At 34.0% G+C, this 18863-nt stretch overlaps 2 protein-coding genes across 2 annotated transcripts; both read right to left on the bottom strand.

The window, feature by feature from the left end:
* Nucleotides 1–948: 948 nt before the first annotated feature.
* On the bottom strand, nt 949–4952 carry LOC115982366. The gene is made up of 3 exons (XM_031104945.1): nt 4397–4952; nt 1718–1825; nt 949–1618 (listed from the first exon to the last, which is right to left on the bottom strand). The coding sequence occupies exons 1-3, from the start codon at nt 4709–4711 to the stop codon at nt 1307–1309; spliced, it is 735 nt and encodes a 244-aa protein (XP_030960805.1). The 5' UTR covers nt 4712–4952; the 3' UTR covers nt 949–1306.
* A 7854-nt stretch (nt 4953–12806) lies between these two features.
* Nucleotides 12807–15629, bottom strand: LOC115982356 (glycosyltransferase BC10). The gene is made up of 2 exons (XM_031104933.1): nt 14381–15629; nt 12807–13544 (listed from the first exon to the last, which is right to left on the bottom strand). Exon 1 carries the CDS (start codon nt 15483–15485, stop codon nt 14394–14396), a length of 1092 nt encoding a protein of 363 aa, XP_030960793.1. The 5' UTR covers nt 15486–15629; the 3' UTR covers nt 12807–13544; nt 14381–14393.
* Between the last annotated feature and the right edge of the window lie 3234 nt (nt 15630–18863).

Raw genomic sequence — 18863 nt, 5'->3', positions numbered from 1 at the left:
AGAAGAAAACATGCCTAAATGCCCCATCCTAGGTCTCAATCTAGTGTGCATATTTTTCATTACTTTATTTGTTTTTAAAAAATAAGCTGTGCAAAAGTAGAATTATATCTAGAAAGGTTTTAAATGATTGTTTGTACCTAACCAGATAAACCTAAGCCAAATGAGAACTCAGAATTCTTGAAGCTGTCTTAAAGCACAAAATACACCTTATCAACAACCAGGAGTTTTACTATCTTAGCAGTTTCTCAGTATCAATGATAATCAATCATAACTTTTCATTAAGAAGAAAAATTGAAAATCATGACAAACACTTATCACTATGAAAATAATTTTATATCAACAAAATTCCTTTTAAGGATCTTCTCATTTAAGAAGTTCATTGGGCTGTGCCACAGAGGGAGTCAAGTTCACAATGTGAAAACAACAGCAGTATAGACTAAACCAGCTGATTTAGCAAGCTAAAAAGAAAGTATTTAAGACAATAACTAGCCGTTCCTGCTGATAATATAATAAGGTTCTGCATTATGAATAAAGGGTACAACTAGTTAGAGTAAGATTTAGGCGTATGAACTAGTTACAGTCTTGTGCCTGTTTTATTATCAGCAACTGGCTTACTAGTAGATAGACTGTTCCTCTCAACTGCTTTTGCAAAATGCCATATCATACCATACCTCAGGAAAACCTCAAATACAATGTATGAAGATGGAAAGAACAAAATTTAATGAAATGTTTAGTTATATTATATCAGTTGTTGCTCAAGCAACATAGTCAGGGCCTGCTTTGCAAAATGAACAGTAGTCTAAGATACATTAATCTGTACATTTTATTCTTTGCATGTTCAGTGTGAGTCCAGTACAAACATAAAAGCATTGCAGTATATAATTTAATAATGTGAAGCTTGAAAAGAGAACCTTGGTCCACAAAATAAAGAGTTCGATGATCAATGGATGATTAAAGCCAATTTCTAATCTCAATAACCAAACAAGAACACACATTTGCTTTAACATAAATAATTTGATCAGCAGGACAGAAGTCAACTATTTCCTTTCATTATATAATCCAATTAATCAAACAATAGAACTATCAAATACTTCACCAAGAAGAAAACAGAGGTTTGAAAATCTAGCAAGCTATAAAGATCTCAGATAATCAAAATCGAGATAGGAGGAAATATGCTTTCTTAGAATAAGAAGGCATAAGAGGGGCAAGTGAAGATGAACAGTCACAAGATTACAACATAATATCACAAATGAAGACAATTGGTGGAATGTTTGACACGAACTGAAAGAGGCTTTTTTCCCCATTGCTAAAAGAAGTCATTGTACTGGTTAGTGAGAGAATTTTTGAGGTTTGAATACAAGCCATAGAGGGAATACTGCCGAAGGTTTTCAACTTCATACCATGAATTGAGAGCCATCAGATGCTTATCTGTGCCAGAAAAAGCTAGCTGTATCCCAAGACTGCAATCTACTGAACCCCCTCGGTTTTTACAGCTGGATGTTCTAATGGCACAATCTTGTTTGTTGAGGCAAACAAAATTAGATTTACCTGAGCATGAAGCACATCCATCTCTCTTCCAATACAAATTCTGCAGCCTACCCTTCTGAAACTCAAGTACCTGTTTTGTTCAATGTCCATTTAGTTTAATTAGATCATAAAGAATATGAGCCGTCTATTTAAAAGAATATGAACCAGGTACAAGCTTTTGCATTATTACCAGAGTGAAACTGGTTACAATATAGGTGCTATTTGCAACAAAAGCAGGGAGAGACCTTGCTGCATACTTTCTACCCGCAAATGCCACCATATACCCACCATAAGCATCCTGTGAAGCACAGAATTTAAGTAACAGAATTATTTTGCAGAGAATGATGAGATCCAGATTACATGGACAAACACATGAAATTTACAGAAGATGAAATGCAAAGATGCATGGGTACAGGGATACAACATTTCTTGAAAAACTTAGGGTATGATATGTCGAGGATACGTGCATTAATTTACTTATTAATATATTTTTTTATATATTGTTAAGCATATATCAATTTAAAAACAATAATGGATAATAAGTGAAGCCATGACCATTAAATGTTGTGTAGAATACAAACCAAGATCCAAAAGAGTAAATAAAAGATAATTAGATAAGTATTCAACATTAAAACCAATACATAAAGCATATAATAAAAATTCTTGCGAGTTTGAGCTATCTCTCACTATCGGGGTTGGGTTACAATGGTATCTAAGTCATATCACAGATGCATCCTAGATGTATTGGCACTCTAAAAAAAAAAAAATTGATTGTCCATGTATCTTAGAGGTATCGGGTATGACACCGGTACAATACGTATCGGATACGGGTACGTGAGCTAAAATGGAGTATCCGTGCATCTTGAAACAGGGCAAGGTCTTAGAGATAAGATGACAAGGACCTAGAGAGGACACTACTCAAATCCAATATTTATGTCTATTTTATGAATGGCCTAATTGACAATTATAATCTGTTTGTCAAAGAAAAGAATAATTCTATTCCAAAAGTCTCTAATAAGTACCAAATGGCGATAGCTGTACATCCAAAATAAAAATTCATGAACAAAATCATGCAATTGCATGAGACATAAGTATGTGAATCTGAAGTAATATGAATTAACACATGATATAGTGAACCACCAAGTGGAAATTGACTAAAACTAGGCCTTTCAATTTATTAGATTGATCGGAAACTGTGGTTTTCATGATGTCTTTCTACCCAACAACTCAACTGATCATAAACACCTTAATCAGAGGGTCAAGCAAGTATCAAATCTCATCACTAATATGATCATATCAACTTCAATGTACACTCTTACGACTAACTGAAGTTAGATCAATTATTGTGCATGCAGAATCTGATTTCTGATATCCACATCCATTAAGATATCTGACAGGCTTTGGGTGCCATTTGGTTTGGCCTGTTATTAAGTGTCTTTCATTTATTGCATAATACATCATTGCCTGATTGTGATTTTATCAAACTTTCAGTTTAAATTTTAATCTTCTTATTCTTGCGTTAACCAAACACTATTTGAGATTTAGAAATGGATTTAATCCACAGAAAATCCAAACCAATAGGCAACAAGCACACTAAACCCCAAATAGTCTTAGCAGATCAAATTGGCCATAACTTCTGAAAACATCAGCCAAAACTCACATGTACCAGCAAGAAGCAAGCATGTATCTTTTAAATCAGGAATGAAGAAAATCCAGGGAGAGAAATGGAAAAAGCTATTAAATTATACAATCTTACTATTATAATATAGGTGTAAAGTCCACCAACGTTGAGAGGATATACTGGAGACCTACCTAACAGGCCAACAAATTTAAAGTGGAATAATATATATCACAACATAATATCCCTAGAGGAGAGAGAGAGGGGGAGGGGGGCACAATTCAAACCAATGGCTTCCAGCCAATGGTGCTACCCCTTAGGGTTAATTGAAGCATCCAGATTCTACTGCCTTGACTCTTCTGTCTCATGCTTTAATGGTATCCAAATGTTCTAATGTGCGGAACGTCTTTTTATCAGTATATACTTTAAGATATCCCATAAAATGAACACATTTATTTATCAAATAATTTATAATCTCAAGAGTGAAATCACACCTTGTAAATGTACTTTCCCATTTCTGTTCAATCACTTATTTACACGAACTGGGAGACCCAAAAACACTACTCTTTTAGCTCCAAAGGCTGATTATATCTAGTTCACCTTTTCTGTCATCAAACCCAAATAACTAGTCACTTATCCCTATTGAACTCTAAGTCTTCAAATTTCCTCAATTCACTTCATATGATTTCATCCAAAGTTACTGAATCCTTACCCACCCACCTTACACACCGCAGGCAGATCATGCATGTTAATTCATGAAGTCGCAGTGATCCCAATGTACTATGTTTGTAACTCTAGTATTCTTGTTCTTTTTTCTTTCCAATATAAAAAGGCAACTCCATTCTTCAATTGTTTAATATAAACATTCACATTCTTTAATACAATTTTAAAAATTAAAAAAGTTTAATGCACGATCGATTTCACAACTGTTAAGATGACAGTTTGTGATTGGTGTGCAGTAAAAGTGATGTCAGTGCCTCAACAAGTTGTGAAATTTGTTGTGTGTAGTATTGTTGAATGTAAAAACATGAGCACTACACCACTAGCAAGTAACAACATTTGGCATTTGCTTAACAATGTTAAGTGATAATAACCCATTTATTTAGAGTCATATTTATCATAACAGTAGCACCCATCAGGGCATCATCAGCTGAAGAACCAAAATTGATGCATATCTGAATATGACAATGATATATAACATATGGGATTTGAAAAGCTAAAGCTAAAAGATATGAAATGAGTGGATATTACCGGAGAGAAGCTGGAGGTGTTGATGGTGAGGAGGGAGATGCCATCGACTTTGGGCCTGAAAACAGCGAGCTGGGAGTTGAGGGTGGCGAGAGAGAGGCGGCGGTCACAGGGAGAGAGCTGATGAGACAGGTTCTGGTTGTAATAGAATGAGTCCTTGGTTGAGAATGCTATTCCAAATGTGAACCCATCGGATCTCTGGATCTTGGTGTCACCACACGGCTGGTACAACCCATTTGTGTTGTCTGCATCAAGTGTCTTCATCATCGTCATCATCAGCAGCAGCAGCATTGCCAACACTGCCATTGCCATTGCCATTGGATTAATGCTTATCAACTCACTCTGCTCTTTCACACTTTCCTTTCTTGGCTCTTTCTTGCTGTGATGCTGTTAATGGAGTCTGGTACAAACTATAAAGACACTGTTGGGTTGTGTTGTGTTGTGTTGGAGATAGTAAAGTTCACTTTATAATTGAAGAATGGAACAGAGTACATCCACCACATTCATCTTTTGTGTTGGGAAAGGTGTGAAGTGTGTCAGACAGGGATAATGAGTCACTACAACCATTGGATTTTTAAATTGTTTCTGAAAATATTAAAAAAAAAAAAAAAAATTTCCCGAAAATAATATTAAAATAAATTTGAATTATTTCAAATTAAAGTGAATGAGAAAAATATCAAATTCTGAAGATTTTGGACGTTTTTACATTTCGAAACCATCTAGATTCTTCTATATAATTTCAAAATCTTATGATTTTTTAAAGAAATTTATTTATATCATATAAAGTTGTGATTCATGGTTAGAATGTTGATATAGAATAAGATTTATGTTTGAACCTAACATGATATTAGTTCAAATAAGAATTGTTGTTTTCAATCGCTCGAAACCACTAATACTTTGATGTGATTGAATTAGACTATGATTTAATCTACTCTCATTAATTGGCCAATTTAATGGTGTTCTGGGTCACATTAATTTATTTATGTGTATAAAGTAGGATATTGTTGTTGTCACATTTAAATATGGTTAGTAAGGCTGGTCCCCTCCTCCCCCTTTATATTCAAATAATAAAAGAAAAAAATTTCTTTATAAAAAAATGATGACTCACTTTTTTCATAAAATTATTCTTCTATACCTATTTCAAAATAAGAACATAAATTAATTTAATATTTGTAAGAACTAGAATTAGACCCACAGCCCAACGAAAATACCTGATGGTGTAACAAGCCCAAAACAATATATTTGTTAGAAAGTGTATTTTACAGGTAAAAGACTCAGTAAATCAAGTATGGACCACAATAGATTGGATTCGTGCTAGAAATATAAGAAAACACAATTTGAAGAGAATAACACTTCTTGGTCAAGTCCGAGGATAAGTGTTCTTATATTTACTCAAGTTTTTTCTAAGTACAAGGATTTCTTTATTTTCCTCTTAAATTCCATACCCCATTTTTCACGGGGGCCATTTCCTTATATAGTCTTATTATTTTCAATCCCAATCTTCCACTTTTTGATCATGTAGGCACTTTTTTGGATGTTTGTCTCATCAGAAACCTCCTAGAAGTTTTGTGAGTAGCTGTAAACTGAGATATCCTTGCTCAGGGGTCATTTCCACATAAATGAGGTCAATTGGTTAGGTGCAGTACATTTAATGTGGTGGTAACAACATTCTTCTCATATTTTGCTTAGTTTACTATGGACTCATTTATCTGAAGCTTATCCTCAGAAGTATGGTTGCCTCTTGCATGGTATTCTCTAAGTGACCGAGCTCTAACCTTCCACAATGCTTCCTAAGGAAGTTTGGATCCTCAAGAGACACCAATTGTTCGTTATTACTTGTCCTTGCCCTCGACCCATTGACCCACATGACTCCCTTATATCCTCATGCATGGCCCACGACCCAATACTCCTATTCGGCTCATTTATCCCACAATATTCATTTTTAATCTAACAAAAATTATATTTAGAAAGTAAAATTTTAATTTTTTTTTTTTTTTACTTGAAATTGAATACGAAAAATATATTGAATAATTAAGAACAATATTGAAAACATTGAAAAATAAAAAATATGAAAATTTTGTTTTCTCTTTTAAATTGTTAGGAAAAATCAACAATTTAAATTTCTATATGTTTTATGGCGAAAAGCCCAACAAAAAATAAAATGAGAAGATGAACATTTTGCTGGAAAAATGAGCTGAACATCCTTAAAGAAAGTTATATTGAACTTGCTATTACCAAGTAAGGCATGTGCAGAGTAGTGGTATACCATGCCTTGCTCCAAGAGCTTATAAGGCATGCGTAAGGCGCTTCTCTAACTAATGTGGGATTAAGGGTGTCAAGCCTCAAAGAGGTGAAAATCCCAAAGACCACACTTGGGGACGAGGACAAATCCTTGCGGGCTTGGCTCCTCAAAGAGAACAATGAGCCGAGTATGCGGAGAAAAAACCCCCCACAAGGCATATATTTGTCATATAAAGAGTAAAATACTAAAAAACAAAATGGGATTGTGGTACGGTGAAATAGCAATAATGAATGTGTGATAAAATTTCACTATTAATCTCAATCATTGGATTAGAAAAAAAAAAATAACCTTAAAATTTTCTCTTTTTTATACATTTTTTACTTTTTCAAATTTTTACATCTCACAACATTATGGTAATTTGCACCATGCAATTAATTGCATGGCATCTAAATCCAACAAAATTCTTACACATTTTCTGTCTATTTTTATGGCCAAACCCTGAGCAGTAAGTAGCGTGGTCCCTGAAATAACATTAAATTTAAATTCGGCTTTATAAGTTTTAACCAAATTTTAAATAAAAAACCATTTGTTATATTTCACTTATTCACTTTTTGAATACACTATACATTATACATCAAACTCTTCATGTTCTTATACATTGGATTAAAACATAGTACATGTCTGATGTGATGTGGGACATTTTTTGCCTGATTCTTCGTTATAATTCTATTCAATTTGGTTAACAAAAAAAATGTCTTGCACGGTTAATGCTAATGCTTAAAGCATTAGCAATCGACAACCCAACCGATTAGTCCAACTAAAATTTGACAGTACAACTCAAAAAAGAGCCAACATATATAATTGCTAGCTCCAGTGCATAGCCAAATCTGACTAGCACTGTAGCTTAGCAAACTGAGTTCTGTCTCTCTCTCTCTACTACTCAGTGTCTCTCTTTTTCTCTCAACAAAAGCTCTCTCCATCATGCCATAACTATAAGCTCATCCCATTTTCATGCTTTCTCTCTATTCACTTTTTTTTTCTATTTAGATCATCTATAGACCATGGAGTCATGAGCATGAGCATGTGGGATTTAATATGTAGGCTTGATTTGGATTTGTGTCAAGAATTTAATCATGAGCAGGTGTATGGTTACTAAGAGAGAGGATTCGTGTCTTTGGGTTGGGTGGTCATGGGTGACAATTGTGGCTTTAAAGTTTAGGACTTGCATTGCAAGAGTGATGGCTTTGGGTTTGTGTTGTTAGTGAAGCAAAGTGAGAAGCAAGAGTAGAAGTAGAGGGGAAATAATAAAGAAAAAAATTAAAAATATATTAATTAAAGATTGAAGAAAAAAAAAAAAAAAAAGGAAAAGTTTGATGAAAACCCATGTGAAAATGGGTAAATTCTAAAATAAATAAAGTAGGTTTTAGGTTGAATTTGGCTATAATTTTAGTCAATCCAATGTAAATTCTCTATGTGTATTATAAGGTAATTATTCCAAGTCAGTAGATTAATTCCTTCCAAACATGCAATTATGGATTTGTATTTTATAATTTTGTAAATGAATGTTAGTCTTTTGTGTGTTCAATTTTTGCATAAAAAGAACTAAGATCGGAACAAAGTACCAAGAAAAATAATTTAAATTAAATTATAAACTACACCATCTAACTTTAACTTATTTTCAATTCATTCCTACGAATTCAAAATTTTTTTGGTCATTTCAAATTTTCAACTGTAATCTATTTTTATTTTTTAATTTATGCATAAAGGACTTTTCTACTATACATGCCAAAGAAAATGGTCCCCGAAGTCGTTTGCAGCCAACCTTGAAGCATACTCTGAGTCTATGTCAAAATCGTACTTACATCAATCACATGATTCAGTAGCTTCTAGATACAACGACTTAAATCCTACCTTGAAATGAAACCATCACTTCAGCATTCATATCTCAAAATTCTATCTCATATTATTTTACCATTTTAAAAAATTATTTTATCAATTATACGATATTATTTTACAATACTTTAAATATCATAACTTTTATTTTATAATATAACACATTAAAATAGTATTTCTACACAGTAAAATAATATATCATAAAACTCAAATAAAAACAAAAATCCAAAACCTGGTAAGAGAGAGAGGAATTGATAAAGTGAATAAGGGGTATTTGGTAGTATTGTTTGAATAATATTGTTAGGATATTTTTAATATACGTGTGGATGAAAAAGTATATAGAAATGTATGTAAGTGTGTTTAAAATGCTCAAAAAGTTGCTTGAAATGGGCTACCAAACAGTTGCTTGAAATAGTGATACAGTGCAATTCTAAAAGTAGAATTGCACTTGAAATTTTTTTGCAATAGTTGGTGTTTGCATGTCCTGATATTGGGCTTGTTTGGTGCATTAATGCTAAAGTTCTCTTACATATAGCATTTGCAATACCAAATGCGAATGCTCTTACTGATTCAACGGGAACAATGACATTCTTGTAGCTTTTTGATTTAGCTATTGCCAAGGCCCAGAGTCCTTTCCTAGTGACTCACTTTGACCAGTAATACTATGAGAGATTTTAGGAGCTTATTTGAATGGTAACTTCTGATCCAATCCATACCACACGATGAAACTTGAAAGAACACACGGGCTTTTAAAATTCCTATGTTCTAAGCATTTCTGGGAGTAAATCATGGTCAAAGCAAACTTGGTGAGTTGAATTACTCACAATTCCACCATGCTAAAAGGTACCCAACTTGACTAATTTCTATGTTTAAGCAGGTGAATATAAAAATAAAATGTTAAAAGGAAAAGAGTTACCCTTTCAAGTTTACACTACTCAAGGTAAAATTTAGATACAATTATTTATGTGCTATATATTAGATCCTTAAACATGATTAAGGAATTGTATATAAGTTTTTACCCCAACCTTCTTACTTTGTTCCTAATCCGTAGATATCTTGAGCAAGTTAGAGATTTAATTATCTCTCGTAGAGTTTGCTAACATAATGCGTAGCAATTCATGGAAAAATTAATTTATAAAATATCATAATACATAGATCTCACAAGTATATAGAACCCATAAAATATGAAAGAAAGTATCTCACGCGTTTTCGATCCATGACCTTGACCCCACAATAGACCTCCCTACTTTAAGGAAAGTTAGCACATCCATGATCCACCGGTATTGACTATTGAGTTTTAAATTTAATAAACCAACAAGATAGAAGTCTTGTTATTAGTTGGCCTTGTCTCATCAATTGCTTTGAAAGCTACTACTACATCATCAATCGGCCTAACCAAGAAGGAAGGAGGTAATTAATCTACACTTTCATTTTCCCTTTGTTTTTTTCTTCGCTAGCAAGAAAAGATTTTAATTTACTTCCTAAGACCACTTCTGAATTTCTCAAATTTTCCACTAATAATTGTCACCCACTTTAGAAATCTAGTGGCTACTTTTTGTGAAATTCTTTAATTCAACTCAGAAGATATTGAATAAGGTAGGATTATGTTTATATAATGTTTTTGACTTTTTTTTTTTAAGTACTACTATACAAAGTACAAAAATTGCACTATACTTTTTCTTTGTTTTTCCTGACCTAACTAGTTCGTCAAAAAACAAGTTCTATCTCTTTTCTTCAAAATTTGGCAACCAGAAAGGTTTTTTTAATTGATTTTTTAATAGAATTAATTATCGCAACGGAACACTATAAGACTTGTAAAGAGGATGCAAGTGGCTGCGTTATTGTAATGCTGAATAATGATAATTTAATTAAGATATCTCAAACAATCTTAATTATGTTATTAAGCACGTAGATTAAAATCATCCACCTCTACCACTATGTACCATTAACTCACAATCTGTAAGTACAAAATTCTTGTAAGTAGAGAACAAAAGTTGAAGTTCAAAACTCTATAAAGAAGCTTCACATATATACACATTTTTCTTAATAAACATATACATACACTTAAATTAAGTTATAGTAAAATTTCTACCTCAGAAAAAAATAAAAACCAACAACCTCTCGTACCTTTACACCTTTACGGTGAAAGTAATAACTTTCACAATATGCTTCAGGTTGTTTCATTTCATGGGTATGGACCGTTTGATTTGGTAGGTGCCTCGAACAAGTCTAATTGGCTAGCCCATGCGAATTTCCTCCTTTTGTTTTTTAAAGATCCCGTAGCCCAAGCTATATAGGTAAATGGTCCATTTTCATTTGATGCTGATCTATAATAATCACTGGTGGCTATTAAATGTTCCCTTCCGATGCAAAACATGGACCTAACTTTCTTGCATGTGTATGCTGAAATGTCAGCTAATTAAGTATTCGTTGCTCTTAAGTCAAAGAGTACAATCCATTCCTTCTTATGAATTTATGATACTTTGCATCTAATTTCTTATTTTAGTCCAATGATTGACACCTTTTAATATAAAAGATGTTTAGAATTCAAACCAGACGTTTAGAATTCAAACCCTCGTTCCTCTTTATTTTCTTTATATTCCATTTAGAAATTTATTTCTTGACCAAACAATAGAGAGATAATTGAACAGTTGAAGCCCTAATTTTATAGATAGAGGGTCGATCACCATTACTCTTGTTTTATATGAGAGAAATTGAGATTATTTGCTTTAATTGAGAAATCCAAACTAACTAAAAGAATATATATATATATATATATATATATATGAAAATGTTAAAGAATGCTTTAAAAGGTATTGGTTTAGAAACTATTTTTAAAAATATTTTATGGAAAAATAAAAAATAATTAATTTTATTGACTACTTTTTATATTTCTCATAAAAATGAGGTCAAAAATTTTCTAATATGATTTATTAACAATTGTTCTAAAGTTACTTTTTGACCCAAGAATATAAGCTTCAATAAAAGATACAAATGGAAAAAGAAAGGGTCAAAAGCTAATAATTTATTGACTATTGTAAGTAACAATAAATTATATTAGAAAAGTTTTGATATTATTTACATAAAAAATATAAAAAGCTGTCAACATTTAGATATTTGTTAACAAACTATTTTAAGAATGATTTGACACCATATTAGAAAAGTTCCTAAACCAACGTTCTTGTAGCATTGGTTAATATTTCCCTTTAAACAATAGCATAAACACCATGTCTATTATGCATTACCACCCAGTTAAGAACATTCACATTGAGGACCTACTTTTTATATTTTAAGTTAACTAATAATTTTTATTAAAAAATCATCCACATATCTATGATATATATATATATATATATATATGGGTTCAATAGCCCTTAACAAACCATTTTTAAGAAAATTTTGATACTAATTTCATGAAAATGTTTTTTTCCTTTTTCCCCAACAAACTATTCTAAATTAATTCACTGACAAATACTACTACATCCATTAACAAATTTCTAAAAATATTCTTTCTTCCTCCATTCTTTATCATTTTACCCTTTTCCCAAATCATCAGCACAACACCCAAACAACAAGGACGAAAGTAGATAATGCTAATGTACTTGGGTGAGAGAAAGAATGTATAAAAAATACCATTTGCATAAGTTACAGCATCTTCTAAATTTGGACAACAAATATATAGTAAAAAATGTTATTTTGCCTAATGAGTACATAACTGGTGAGCGTTTTGAGAGATTTATTAGACAAATTTGGAGTCTCATTATATGCTTTTTTAACTTAACCGATGTGAATCCTCTGGAGAAAGTTAAAAAACCTGAGAAGTTTCATTTATTGAAAGAGTATCATAATCACGCAGATCAAGACCACACAGATCGTGACCTCAAGTTAATGTGTATTGTGTACTGGCTGGCTGCCACCCAGAAATGAAAACAAAGCATCCAAGAGTAGGTGGCCCTACATTACATCAATCACACGCAAAGGAAAATGCAACTTGTCCTTCACCATGATATAATTTCATATTTTACGAAACAAACAACACCGACATCAATTTTTTTTCCTTTTTTTTTCTTTTTTCTTTTTTCTTTCTAGAACTGTGTTACTGTTTATTACTTCTTTTTAGACAAAATGTGATGGATTACTTCATCATATGCAAAAACAACCAGTCAATTGTAGGTTCCAGCTCATATTCAAAGAACATCATATTATTATTGTATAGCAACCTTAAGATATCAGTGAATTATCAAAATCAATCATAGCAAAGAGAGAAAAGAAAGAGCATAGAGAGACAAAATTCTCCTTTTCATTTCTTTCAGCATTACATTTTTTTTTTTTATAGAGAAATTGTATTATAAATAGTACACAATGATCCTAGCATCTCTCTGTCTTGTACAAGGAGCCAAAAAGAAAAAAATGGGATATGGGGAATCCAAAGAGAAGGAAGGAACAAATGGCCAAAACCGGCTTTGATTTTTACATTTCACCCGGCTGTAAAATAAAGCCAATTATTGTTCCCTCACATTATCATCATAAATTGAACCTTAAGTTTTGGGTGGCACTATTTGAGTATTTTTTTTTTCCCCACCCAAAATAGCTAACTTCCCCACCATCAAGAACAATTTGGTTCTATATAAATATATTATATAAATCCTTCTTCTTTTTTTCCTTCCCCTCCCTAAGTTACATGTGGATATGTTATAATCCATTGCTACATATGTACAAAAAACACATCACAAATGGACTAAAATCTACATTTACTCATAGTACTACTACTATTACCATAATAGTACTACTCTTACACCATCACAATACACTTTAAAGAAAAGTACCTGCTTTTCTCTTACTCTTTCACAGGTATCTCTTTTCCTTTGATTTCTTTTTGATTCCTTTTACATTTGTCCGTGACTTTGGACCTTCTGGGTTCACATTGGTTGTACTTTGAAGGCACTTAGCGCCAGCTTCAAAACCATACCCCACCGGAACAAGTCAAAAAAACTTTTAACAATTGGCCATTTTCACCTGTGAATGATCAATTCAATGGACTCAGCAGAGTTAGCTCAACTCCCAACAACACAAACAACGAAATGTCACATACACAACTTTTTCTAACAAATTTCCCACCATTATGAAATTTGCTGTAAAAAGAAAAAATAAAATAAAATAAAAGAAGTAGTGTCGGTAGCACCAAGCAAGAAAGAAAAAAAAAAGGCAATCATTTTACATATTTTTCACCTAATTTCAGATATTCAAGAACATGTGATCATTCACTGTCAGAAAAAAAAAATAGTAAACAAAAAACTTAACCAGTTTGAATTCTTCAAAAATATTCCACTAAAGAATGGGTCAAAATACCCAATACCCTCTCCTACAAAAACAGTCATAATCCAAATTTTGGCGACCTAAATTGACTTCCAACGTTTGCATAATTTCAATTTTCAATCTTTGAAAAAAAAAAAAAATGATATCCAAACGAGGGCAATTTGGTAATGAAAACAATAAAAAAGATTCTAAATCAATCAGCAGACAAACACCCAATAAAAAAGGCGGGTTTAGTAAAGTTGACTCGGACTTTTTATTACTTTCCCACCAAAAAATAAAAAAGTGAGATTCACGGAATTTTCGTTTTTTTTTTCCTCAAGCCAAGAATCCAAATTTCAAGGATTAACAACTATTACACCCGCCACCCTCACTCACCACCACCGACACTAACTCACTGAGTCAAGCAAAATTTAACCAATGCAGTAAAAAATAAACCTGACTAATGAACTCACTATTTTGATTCCGCATGATTTCGAAATTCACATTTAGTAAGGTAAAAAGTAAAAAGTGAAAAACAAGAAAAAAAAATAAGTTACCGAAAAATTTCATTCAGTCGCGGAAAATGACCGAATCGGCGAGACCCATCAAGGGTTTCAGGCAATCAGGAGTGAATTTCCTGGCGAACAAGTACGACTCGGAAAAATTGGATTCACGCAGCCGATATATTAACTCGGCCGAAATTTCGGGTGGGCGATACGTGTACGGGTGACCATTGACCGTACCGGTCCAATTGACCTTTGTCAAAGTGTAATGGGTGCAGCCATTGGGGTCCGCCATTGATAGCAGAGTCGGAAAATAGTGCTCCTCAGGGAAACACTCGTCTTCTCGGTAACACGGAAGCTTGAACTTCCTCCACAGAGTCCGATCCTTGATCACAACCAGCGCGTGCTTACGCGTCACCACGAAGAACTGCGACCCGACCCGGAACTTCTCGAACGGGACCTCGGGCATCATCGCGAACCGGCCTCTCGCGGCGTACCGCTTCCACAGCGACCGGTTCTTGGAGATGATCTCGATGAAGCTCTTGTACTTGAGGCGCACCCCGCCGTACTGAGCCGACTCGGAGGGAGACTGAGTCAGATCGAAGGTGGTGGAGGTGACGAGCGAGCTGTACACGTACTGGAAAGAGTGCAGAGGGACGCAGTACTGAGACAGCACGGCGAAGAACGCGTTGGCCGGATCGTCGATGACGGCGGTGGCGAGCAAGCGGCGGGTGGCGGAGATGAGCGTCGGGGAGGCGCGGTAGGTTTTCTTGGCCGGAATGAAGCGGAATTCGAAGACGGTGCCCTTAGGGCGGGTGACGTTGACGGAAGGATCGGCGTGAACATACACGTTGTAGAGGTTTTTGGCAGGGGCATTTTCGAAAAACTGTTGCCAGAGAGGGGCGAAGCGGAGGTCGGAGTTGGTGAGGAAGAGGAAAGCGATCTTGAGTTTGGGGTTTTTGGAGGAGAGGTGGGAGAATGTGTTGGAGGGGCCGGAGAGAGAGGCGGCGCGGTTGAAGAGGGAGAGGTCGTCGAGCTCGTCGGGGAGAGGGATTGGGACGGAAGGGCGGCGCGGAGGGAGGAAACGAGGGGCGAGGAGGAAGAGGATTGGGAGGGAAAGGAGGAGGGAAAAGGTGAGGACGAATTGGGTTGAGAACATCGATGAAGGGGAGATGGTTATTAGTCGGGATAAAATGGATGGGAGGATGGTTGAGAATTTTGGGGTGTGGGGATTTGGGTCTGGAATTTTGTTAGAACTCTAGAGACTTAAATCGATTTTTTTTTTTTTTTTTTTTTTTGGGTGAGTTTTTGGGTTTTTTTTTAGGGTTGGATTTTTTTTTTTTTTTTTTTTGGGTGGGTGAGGGGTTGGGTGGGTTTGATGATGATGATGAGAGGGTGAGGAGAAGGTGCTGGCTTTGGTGCGAGTAATTAAGAGGAATGAGAAAGGAAGGAAAGAGAGAGAAGAGAGAGAGAGAGAGAGAGGGAGAGTGGGCAAGTGGATGCAGAAGGCGTGATATTGCTTCCGTTATGTTTCACGGTAGTTGTTGGGATGTTGTGGTTTTTTCTCAGATTGGGTTGTTGTTTGTTAGGGAGAAATATGAAATGGACTAGAATGGAAAATCTTATTCTTTTATGGGCTTTGTTGACTAAATCTGCAAAAAAAAAAATTTATTTTAAAAAAATTTTGACATTATTTTTATGAGTAATAAAAAAAAGTTGTTTTTGTCTTTTATTTTAAAAAATGAAAAAAAACTGTTAAAATATTAATTACTTATTTTATTTTCTCATAAAAACTTTCCTAAAATGGTCTATATATTTATAGAAATTTTTCTCCTTTTATTTTATTTTTTAATAAAGTGGAGGGAAAATCTAGATTTTATAACATATATAATATGAGTACAAGGTTTAAAATATAAGTTTGGTTTATCTCCAATACTTTTTTAACTAAAATTTACTTTTTTTTTAATGAGAAATTGTTACATCACCCACTAATTAATTATAAAATGTAAAGATTAAACCCACTATCATTTGCTATTATGTATTTAAAATAAAAAGACACCTCTAATTAAAAAAGTATTGAATATAAACCAAACTTTAAAAATATAATACTCATGAGTATGAAAATTTATGATAATAAATATAATAGTATATTATTAAATTCTTTTTTGATAGGAAAGCGGTAGTATATTATTAAATTCTTAAAGGTGAAGATTATAATAAAGGGATGGTTGTGAATCTTATGATACGATAAAATAGAAGAGCATCAGTATTTGGGCCGGTATAACTTATAATATGCTATATTTTAGTATTAAAGCACAAAAAACATGTATTACCTGGGTTTTTAATTGTAATATTTTTTACAATCATGCTACAGTATCATCTTTTTTTTTTTTTTTTAGAGTCTCAATCTATAGTGTCTGCTCCTGATGATAACTCCTTATCATCAAACTAAGACATCAATCAATTTTTGGTGTAGGCAAGGATTAAACCTCAAATCTCTTATACAATTATTAGAAATTTTACCAGTTAAGCTAATTTGTAGAATATTGTATAATATATTCTCTCTCTCTCTCTCTCTCTCTCTCTCTCTCTTAAAGCTTGCCACCGAAGCTAGCTTCAATTCAGAGTGGTCACAACGTGGCGGAGTTTGGCGTGGTAATGGCATGATTATGGCGTGGTGAGATTGACACGGTTACGTTGTGGCGAGTGGGTTTCAATAGGGCCTGGGTTGGATTCAAATTCCAATGGGGTTGTTTGATTTTTTGCTATGGATTTTTATCGTTTAGGTTCGGATGGGTTGGATTTTGGATTCTGATAGGGTTTGGGTTGGATTTGGATTGGTTGGTTGGGTTGGCGTGGTGGGTAGTGGGTTGTTTAGTTGTTTTTACTATGGGTTTGCTAGGTATTTGGTGGGTTTTGTTTTTTGCTTTTTTTTTTGGGGGGGGGGGGGTTTGGTTCCAATGGGATTTCAATGGGCAATGGTGGCGTGGTGGTAGTGACTGGGTTGTTTGTTTTTTTAATAAGTTTGCTAGATTTTTGGTGGGTATTTGTCGGGTTTTGTTTTTTCTAATTCGAGTTTTTGGTACCGGTGGGATTTTGGTGGGTAGTGGTGGTGGGGTGGTAGTGACTGGCTTGTTTAGTTTTTTTTTTTTAATGGGTTTTTTTTTGTGGGTATTTGCTGTGTTTTGTTTTTTTCTTTTAATTTGGGTTTTTGGTTCCGGTGGGATTTTAGTGGGCGGTGGTGGTGTGGTGGAGATTGGGTTGTTTGGTTGTTGAAAGAGTGACAGTGACAACAATCAAAAAGTGAATAGAGATAGATAATTTGTTTATTATTTTATTGTATAATTTATATTATTTTAATATGTTGTATTTTAAAATAAAAGTTGAAAAGTTGAGTGTATTGTAAAATGGTATGGTATAATAGATAAATTAACTTTTGAGATGATAAAATATGATATATTTTAGATACCGAATGCTAATGCTCTAATAATAACTGTAAGGACACGATTTGTAACGAACCGCAACGGTGTTGGGCTCGCTTGTAAAAATGCCCAAATAATATCATTTGTAGAACGTGGGTTTGAAAGGCTGAGCCTTGGTCACCAAGCGGTGGATTTTTCGTGATATCCATACATGGTTAAGTTGTCTTCGCCCCTGAAGTATTTCTCCTGGAGGCGGGCTGGGAAACTCTGGTTTTTGGCCATTTTTCTCAGCCCCTTCTATGAATTACTTCATTTTCCTTTTATACTAGCCTATGTTTTTTATCCTTCGTCCACGTGTAGGATCGATATTCCAAGACTGATACTTGTCCCATTAGCCCATACCCGGAGTGGTTGGGGGTAGTTGAAAAATATGGAGAATATGGCTTTGTCAGGTGCAGAGTATTGAATAGTAGTAAGGGCAGCTTTCCCTGGTCGTTACACTTTCCAGCATACCCTTTTCTATTGGCACAGATATTTTAGATTTTTTTTTTCCAAGTTGTTTCTATACCATTTTTGCCCTTTCTTCCGAGGAGACTTCGGACATGCCGAGGACTGAATCGTCCTCGGCTGTGTCCCAAGACTATTTTGTACTTGTATTACCGATCCTGGGCCATAACCTTCCTCGGCTTGGGCCTTTGGGCTCCAACGAATAAATGGAGCTGGCCCAAAAATCGTTGGGCCCCACAATAACATATATATGACATCCTTTTTTATATATTTTTTATAATATGATAGTTAGGGAGGGGGGTTTGCACCCTCTACATTTCTTTTAATGGCACCCAAAAAAATCTAATTAAGTTACAGAAATCTTGACAACTTTTAAGAGTAAGATAAATAAGGGTTTTGTTAACGAATGTCTTTAGGAAATTTGTTAATGAACTATTTTAGGAAATTTTTAATACAACTTTCATAAAAAAATAATAATAACAAACTGTTGAAAAAATCAATTACCTTTTTTTTTTTTTCAAAAAAAATGTCAAAAAATAGTTCATTAACAAATATTTTTGAAGCATCGATTAACATTTTCCTATAAAAGAAACCAACAACCTTTAGGT

This window comes from Quercus lobata, chromosome 1 (genome assembly GCF_001633185.2).
Source record: "Quercus lobata isolate SW786 chromosome 1, ValleyOak3.0 Primary Assembly, whole genome shotgun sequence".
In the NCBI taxonomy this organism is placed as follows: Eukaryota; Viridiplantae; Streptophyta; class Magnoliopsida; order Fagales; family Fagaceae; genus Quercus; species Quercus lobata.
This window is presented reverse-complemented; position numbering and strand designations above follow the sequence as displayed.